This window comes from Orcinus orca, chromosome 11 (assembly GCF_937001465.1).
Source record: "Orcinus orca chromosome 11, mOrcOrc1.1, whole genome shotgun sequence".
In the NCBI taxonomy this organism is placed as follows: domain Eukaryota; kingdom Metazoa; phylum Chordata; class Mammalia; order Artiodactyla; family Delphinidae; genus Orcinus; species Orcinus orca.
In genome coordinates, this window is record NC_064569.1 from 45,083,322 (window position 1) to 45,091,585 (window position 8,264).

General features: G+C 51.6%; 1 protein-coding gene across 2 annotated transcripts; it reads right to left on the bottom strand.

Annotated features, from left to right (window-relative positions):
* Positions 1-341: 341 nt before the first annotated feature.
* On the bottom strand, positions 342-7,288 carry TAC3 (tachykinin precursor 3). Of its 2 annotated transcripts, XM_004276513.4 has the most exons (7): positions 7,172-7,288; positions 6,490-6,608; positions 3,963-4,071; positions 3,741-3,770; positions 3,194-3,247; positions 2,717-2,791; positions 342-629 (listed from the first exon to the last, which is right to left on the bottom strand). In XM_004276513.4, exons 2-6 carry the CDS (start codon positions 6,601-6,603, stop codon positions 2,718-2,720), a joined length of 381 nt encoding a protein of 126 aa, XP_004276561.1. In that variant the 5' UTR covers positions 6,604-6,608; positions 7,172-7,288; the 3' UTR covers positions 342-629; position 2,717. The 2 variants fall into 2 exon arrangements, with proteins under 2 accessions (XP_004276561.1, XP_033296293.1); XM_033440402.2 differs by lacking the exons at positions 342-629; positions 2,717-2,791 and having other exon boundaries at positions 2,802-3,247.
* Positions 7,289-8,264: the final 976 nt, after the last annotated feature.

Genomic DNA, 8,264 nt, shown 5'->3' on the forward strand with positions numbered 1-8,264 from the left:
ATCCTGGAAATACAGACAAGCCATTCAGAATATCTGTACTTCTTTATCTAAATCTGGTCTGCGAAAGTCTTTGAGTGCTAGAAACCATCTTCCAAATTTATTTCTTCTTTTAATCACTAAATAAATCTGATACTAATTGTATGAAGCAAGGAGTAAGACACTGTTGGGGAAACCAATATGTGTACAAAATAAAGATACTTCCATTTATATATGATATGTGTGTGTGTATCATATATATATATATATATATATATATATCTGTGTATGTGTGTGTGATGTAGCTGCAAGAGTCAAGAAAGAGGAAAACCCACCCACCAACCCACCAACCAAATACATCACTCTAGGTCATAATATGTAAAAATCCTTTATTGTTGAGGCGTGGAGAGACATCACATTTTTAGGATGCTACAGAAACTCCAGGGCAATCTATAGTCAATGCCTGCAGGGACTGGGGGGGCTCACTAGGCAGTTTCTACAGCGGGTGGGGTAGAGGGTTGGAGAAGGGGTCAAAGCACAGGAGTGTTACAAGGATGTGGGAGAGGAAGGGAAATAGGAGTGCGTGCACCTGGGGATTGGGAGAGGGTGACAGGTGTCTTCACGATGCAGCCCAGGAGTCCAGAAGTGGAGTGCTGAGGACCAAAAAAAGAAGAAATCACATCTCTGTCCTGTAAAACTCCCACCAACCACCCACTGGGGAGGCGGGGGAGAAAGGGAGGGGCATCTGTAAGGGAGAAGTAGAGAGAATGGAAGTCTTAACCCTCAGCTACCCCTGTAGCCTTTGAACTAGAGGACCGAACTCTCCTAGCCACAGGTGCAGGCGTCTTCCCAGCTTCCATGTTTATCACGCTATGGTCTGAGGGGCCCATGCAGAAAGAAGTACTGGCAAAGTTCATAGCATCCTGGCATCCCTATGAGCCAGGCATACACACAGCCCTGTCCAATGCACCCTGGCACTAATGCTCCCCTGGCCTCACTCAGTCCCTCCTCCTCTTTCCAGAAACCTCCCAGAGGAAGGACAGGCCCAGGGATCACTTCCTTTTTCAGCAGTTTCACATGAATGAGATAAGATGGCACAATGATCTGTGTTGATCCATCTCATCTAACCTCCTTTAAATGCCAGCCCCCAGGGACCTAGTGTCTATTCTTCCCAGCACCTAACAGGTTGAGAATGCACCATCAGTGGTGAGGTTATGAGGGCTGCAATTATGGGCCTGGTCCCTCTGAAAGAGCCTACGTTCACCAGAAAGCATTAAAAGTAGATTTCCACGATGCACTTGTTTCTGCCATTTGTATAAAATACTATGGCAAAATTGCACTGTAATTATCTTTATGGTTGATGCATAACGTTGGGGAGTGTATATCATCCAGATATAGCTGCCCGTATAATTATCTGACCGTCAGCAGGACTGAAATAACAATCTAATGAGAGCAAAATGATACAGTAAGTACCATGTAATCAGTGAGTTACGGTTATTACGGCTTTTTGTACCCTCTCACCCAACACTGAATGGGGGGCCAGACCTGGTCTCTGGGCCCGGGGAGTCACACACAGGCAGTTTCATTGAGAGCCTGCTCCTGGTCCTTGGGGCTCCCTTGAGACCAATGAGTGTGGGTAACAGGGCCAGAGAGAGAGGGGCAGGAGTCTCTGTGAAGACTGAGCCTTCCTGATCCCTCTCCTTTCCTCCCCTGACACCTTCAGTGGAAGCCAGTGCAAAGAAAGCCATCAGTGAGCTGCTATTGCTGTGTGTGGGAAGATGGTGTCGAGGCAGACGGTTCCGTGTTTTGACAAGACACTTCCCCGGGGGACTCACACTTGCATACCAAGTGGAAGAGCTGTCAGCCCACTCGGGCCCAGGGTCCAGCCCAGACAGCTCCAGGCAGACAGACTGGAGCCCGCCAGGGTCAACACTGGGACCTTCCCCACAGTTCCCAGACTACAATCACAATAACGCCAACACACAGCACTGTGTGCCAGGCACTGTTCTGAACACTTTACCTAGACTCAAAACCACAGCCCTGCAAGGTAATACTGTGACCCCTGTTGTTCAGATGAGGAAATTGAGGCACAGAAGGGTTTTGTAACCTGGCCAAGGGACACAGCTAGTGAGTGGCAGAATTCGAACTCAGGCCATGCTCATATTCATTACACTGCACAGAGCGATTAAGATATAGTTTCCAGCTACTCCCCATTAGATTTCAGAGTTTGTTGCATTTCTTGCTAAATCACCCTTGCAAATAACTATATAGTGGACCCGGTAACCCGAGATTCTGAATGATCTGAATGGTTTCAGCCTGCCTGGGAAGCAAAATGCTTCACCTGTGAATAGATGTGGTACCTGTAATTATCAGATGATGATCTCTCCACCTTTTGCACAAATCACAAGAATGGAGTCCAAACAAGAGAAGCTGCTCATCAAAGAAACCCCAGGGGAAATCCCTCCCTTGCCATTTCATACCACTCAGCCATAAGCAGGGGTCCATGAGACTGGAAAGAGATGAGAAACAGGGTGTGTGTGTGTCTGTGTGTGTGTGTCTGTGTGTGTGTGATCACAGGCAAGCACACACTTCTAAATGTCAGGCACTGGTAGTGTATTTAGGCCATTAATTATGAGCATTAATACACACAGCATCAGAGGAAATGCTCCAATGCTCCTCTGGCAACCTACTCCCCCCACATACACACACACAGTCCCCTCTCCTCTCCCTAAGTACTTACTTCATTCCACATTGGAGGGATACTTGAAGGTGCCAAAGCTGGGGACGTTCTCTTGGTTCACATCAATAGGATTGTCTGTGGTGAAATAAACAGTGTAGTTAGGAGGGATTTTTCTGCATATGACCTTCACCCTGACCCAATAGCAAAGGGCTGGCTATGAAGGACAGCTTTGGAAGACAGAGTTGGGAAGTAGATGGATGCTCTGTTTGGGAGATGGGGGCGGGGGGCGGGGGAGAAGCAGAGCTTGCCTGACCCCCTCGCAGCTGCAGCAGAACTATCTTATAAAGGTCTCCGTCCTGTGCTCCCGGGGAGGGCTGGACTGTGGACCCAAGCCGATTGGTTAGAAGGGGCAGAGGAACCCTCACTGTAGCTAAGAAAAGTCCTGTCTTTCCCTCTGGTGACAAATGTGAAGCAGCTGACTTCTGCTACATCTTTGCCAGCACGCTAGTCCTTCCACCGACCTCCACATCTTCCTACCTGGCTGGATGTTCCTCTTGCCCATGAGACCGACAAAGAAGTCATGCATGTCACCTGCAGAAACAGGGCCAACATTTTCAGCGGTGATAGTGAGGGGCTGATACATTTCCCCAGACATGTGTCAAGACTTCTGAGGTTGGGCTTCTGGTCTCTGTTTCAGTGTCTCACCACAGCTTACTCCCCGCAGTTAGCAGGCTGTCCCCTAGGCCCACCCTCTCTGTCTACCTCTCCCTCCCCCACATTTCGAGAACTCTCTGAAATTCTCCCACCCAACAGGTACCTGGCTTAGAATCTTCACAGCCACCAAGAGATCCTCTTGGTTCCCACTAACCTACCAGCGGAGGGAGACTCCACCGTGCCCCGCACATCTGCTTCCTCCGGCTCTCAGCGGCCTCTTCCATTCAGGAAAGGCTGGCTGAGCAGTTGCAGCTGGCATGCTGTTTGCGCCAGCTGAGCCGGGGCCAGCCGAAATAGTCACTGGGCCCTGTGCCCATGGAGCTCTAGGCAAGTGGTCAGCAGAGATCAGGAGGGAGAAGAGGCTACTCACGTTTCTGGGGAAGTGACGACTCCTTAGGACCTGTGAAGCAAGAACAGGCATGTAACTGGGGAAAGGAATCTGCAAAGTCATGATTAGAGGGGGTTCAGATCACAGCCCTCAATAATTCACTAAGCCATCTCCAGTCTCCTTCCCACGCGAAGGGGTCTCCCAGGCCTATTTAATCTTCAGAATCCTGCCCCACACGCCCCTCTGCCCGGGGCTGCTTCCTACCCACGCTAGCCTTGCTCAGCATTTTGAGCAATCCATCTAGGGAGACTGAGCGGCTGTCATAGAGTCTCCGGAGCAACGACGGGGGCAGCTGGTAGAGATTCGAGTCCTTCTGGGGAGAGAAACAAAGAGGGCTGAGGAGGATGCTCACACCCAATCCACTCACTCTTTCCCCACAAGAAATGGCCTCTTCTTGAGCTCATCACAGCTGAACTTAACATCCTATTTCTTTCAGGATTTCCTCTGGTGTACACTAGAAGCGAAGTAGGCTCTCAAAGTGTGGTCCATGGACCAGCAGCATCGCTGCTGGGAGCTTGTTAAAAATACATAATGTTGGTCTACGCCAGACCTACTGAGACAGAATCTGCATCTTAACCAGGCCCCCAGATGATTCATAGGCACAGCAAGGTTTGGGAAGCACATGTAAAGGGAACACATTGGGCATCCCTGTAGGCCGACCAACTATCCCGGTTTGCCCAGGTATGTGGGGCTTTCAGTGTTCAAGCTGGGACAGTCCCAGGAAAGCTGGGAGTTGGTCATGCTATATCCCAAGCTCAAAGGGGACTGACCCTTGGAGCCCCCTCCCAGCTCCTGCCACCTCTCAGTGAGAAGGGCCATTGGTTCTTTTCTCCCTGGCACACCCGGAACCGGTTTGACCAACGATGTGGTTGCCCCACTAAGTGAATGAGCCAGGAATTCCCGCACTCACAAGAAAGGCTCATCAGACAGAGCTAGTGTCCTCTGGTCTGTGCTCCATGATTGAGTCACAGACAGGACTCGGTCCTGGGGACAGGTGGGGGTAGGCAGTCAGGGCCACCAGCAATCCTGAAATTGCCCCCACTCTGCACTGTGTCCGTGGATGTTTCTCTCCCTGCGTTTCCCACCACCTCGCCCTCTCTTTTCTTCTCCATCAGGTTTCTGCCTCTGTTTTTGTCTCCCTCTCCCCTCTCTCCCCTGGATTTAGAATTTCACGAAGGCAGCATGCTCAGAATGAAGCCTCTTCTTCCTCTCCACAGATGAACCCCATTCTAGACCTGCTGCCAAACAGGGGTTCTTTCTCATCTTGGTGGTTTCTTTTTTAGCAACTTGGGCACAGCAGGATGGTTGGTGGGCACACATCACACACCCAGTTTATTGCGGCTGCAGAGAGATAATGACAATTGATCATGTTTGGAGATTTTCACCTTGAATCTCAGCGGTTCCTCTCTCTCCAGAGCCTAGGGGTCCTTGGGCGGCTGAGCACACGCAGATGGGCATTTACCCAGGATGCACCCACACACGTGCCAACCTGGCTGCCCAGGCACACATACATCCTACTCCCGTTCCGTCCCAATTTCCCTCATCCTCTCGGACCTGCAGGGAGAAGGGGCAGGATGGCAAGCTCTATTTTATTGACCAAGAGGGGCAAGGTCTCAAAGCAAGTTTGTCTCAGAGGAACAGACCCAGATATTCTGACTGTCTCCAGCTGGAACTTTGGGCTCCAAACACAGTGTCCAGCCCATATTTGGCACTCGCTGTGTGTTTTTTGAACTGGTTCTGGTCTTTTGGAGCTGGTGCAACTACTGCAAGGATGCCAACCTATCATACCTTGGGACACCTCACCAGCTGGATGAAGGCTGGTGATCTCTCTCTTTGCCCAGCACACAACTTCCCACGCAGCCACTTCCCCAAATTGTTCAAATACTCTGCGCACCTCCTGTAATGAGATGCTAAACAGATCTGAGCTGGAGAGGCAGTTAGACTTCACACACTGAATATGTAGTAAGTTCCACCTGTAATCATCTTAAAAGCATTCGTACCAATGTAACTGCTGTCTTGTAAAAAACCTTGAGAAGACTTCCTCCCTGCTCTCCCCCAGTACCCCTACCCTGACAACTCCTACTCTTTTTCTTAGATGAACTTTGGAAATTGGGGCCCAACCTGTTTTGTGGGGTCTTTTCCTATCCTGACTCAGCAGAGGCTAGAGGGGGACATGGGAGAGGAGGGAAGAAAGGGTTGGAATGTTAGGAGCACCTGAGGTTATTGGGGGTGGATGAGCAGAGGATAAGGGAATTTATTTGAATTTTGAAAAAAAAAACCATATAGCTGATAGGTAAAAGAGCACACAAATGACTATTGGGGAGAGAAATTCTGACTGTGTTTCATACCATCCAGGAAGTGGGGAGGATCTGCCCCCCTGCAAAGGGACAGAACCTGAGCTGGACCATAGGGAACCTGAGACAACGCTATCTTACCCCTCACAGTACCACCCAATCACCAGGTCACCACACAATCAACCAACCAAACAACATATTAGTGCCGCACATTTTATGTACAAGGTGTCAAAGACATGCAGAGGGACAGAGACACTGACAGACATACTGGGAGAACATGAGGCCACTGGAGAGGCTGCGCTGTCCAACCCTCTGATGGGTAACTCCCAGCCCGCCCGTCCCACCTTCCTCCCTACCACGGTGGGACAGGCAGAGTGCAGCCTTATGATGCTGCCCAGTACTCTGCCAGGCTGGGTGAGCCAGAGTGGGTGCCTTACCTTGCTGTGGCTCCCACCAGGCACCACCTGTTCCTGTGACTCCTCACACACCGCCCCAAAACTCCGAGCCAAGCTGAGGGCCAGGATAACTGCAAACAGCAGGGCACTCCTCATGATGCCTAGGAGTGCAGACGGACAGGACGGAGGGAAGGCGAGGAGGAGGAGGACACAACACAGGTGCAAACATGGGAGACATTCACGACTAGCAGCCTGGCTTGACCCTGCTTCCCCAGCCCCCAACTCGCCCGCCCAAGCCTTACTCTAGGAGAGTCTCTGAGCTGGGAGGCGCTCAGTTTCCCTGCTCCCCCATCACATATTTCCCCAGGATATGCACCTGGCAATGAGCAATGGCGCAATAATGTGGGGGACTCTAGCCTCCCAGGTAAGATAATAGATTTATAGGACGTGCATGGGTCTATTTCCTTAGTCGGCTTGAGGAGGGATCCTGGGTGCTATTTTCCAGCCCTAGGTACCCCAAGACTTAGGCAAAAACTTTCTAATATAGGAAGAATCAGTCTGTACCCACAGGCTCCAAACACTACATCAACCCCCATTGACTCCTGTTCACCTTCCCAGTATCCTGCTCTCCGATCAAAGGCTGCCACCTTTATTCCCTCCTGACTCTGCCCCTGTCCTTTGGTGCCAGCTCCTGTCCATCCAACATTCTGCCGCTTGTGCCTACCTGTGGAGCAGTTCTGAGCCTGGGGCAGATGGTCCGGCAGGATCAGGAAGCTGGCCGGGAGCACTGTCCGCTCCCCACACACTCTGCTGGTGCTGCCGTGAAGAGAGAAACAGGGAGTGGAGGGGCTTGGGGAATGTGGCAGGAGCTCCGGCCCAGCTCCCAGATAAAGGCTCTGGGAGGGTCTGGGGGAGCCGGGGGAGGGGCTGAGAATCACCAATCCCAGGGTGGCTGGAGGGGAGGGGGAGGCTGGGGGGGGGGGGAAGAGGGATATAGGCTGCAGACACACACACACACACACACACACACACACACACACACACACACACACACACACACACACACACACACACACACACACACACACACCACAAACCCAGCAGTGAACGGCGGTTATCCAGCAGCCCACAGTCCAATAGCCCCTGAGCTGTGCATGCTAAGGGATGATGTTGTGTACGGTTTGTCACAAAATTTCCATGCCGGAGCCTACTCAACAGGTGTGGTCCCTGGGCTCTTTCTCCTCCTTGTCCACCCACCAGCTCTTTGCCCTTTAAACTTCCAGCCTCGACTGCCTGGCCAAAACAATTTCCGCCAGGTGCTGCTCTGGCCCTTCTACCACCAGGATGAGCAGGCTCAGGTCCCTGACGATTGAGAGGTGAGTCTGGCACACCCTCCAGTCCTCAGTTCTCCCTCTGTCCTCCTCCCGGCTGGAGCTGACCCATCGCGTTGGTCCTCAGACCAGTAGGGTTGGTACTTCTCCCCACTAGTGAATGCAGAAAACTCCAGGGTCTGCCCCCCTCCACCTCCCCAGTGCCAGAGCCTCTCCCCATGGCCTCCCACCCCACTCTTGACCCCTGAATCAGCCTGACGTAGTTGCATCCTTCCAGGGTTCTGACTTCTATCCTTCCTGCTGTCATCTCTGAAAGGAGGGACAGAGCACCATGGCTGAGCTCTTCCCCTACCCTCACCCCCGCTCCAGCACTGATCTCTTAACTGCTTCTTTTTCTCCTCACAGTTGCATTTTTTTCCACTCTAATCTGTCTCCCTACAGCTCAGGCATCTTCTCCCCTGAACTTTCAAGCCTCTAGTTCACGCC

Bases quoted from the DNA above. Each gene is read 5' to 3' on its own strand.
- TAC3 (XM_033440402.2), bottom strand. From the start codon at position 6,603: ATGAGGAGTGCCCTGCTGTTTGCAGTTATCCTGGCCCTCAGCTTGGCT. The intron at 3,771-3,962 runs GTAGGAAGCAGC...CTTGCTTCACAG, and splicing joins GCTGAGCAAGGCTAGCGTGG to GTCCTAAGGAGTCGTCACTT. The intron at 3,248-3,740 runs GTGAGTAGCCTC...CTGTTTCTGCAG, and splicing joins GTCGTCACTTCCCCAGAAAC to GTGACATGCATGACTTCTTT.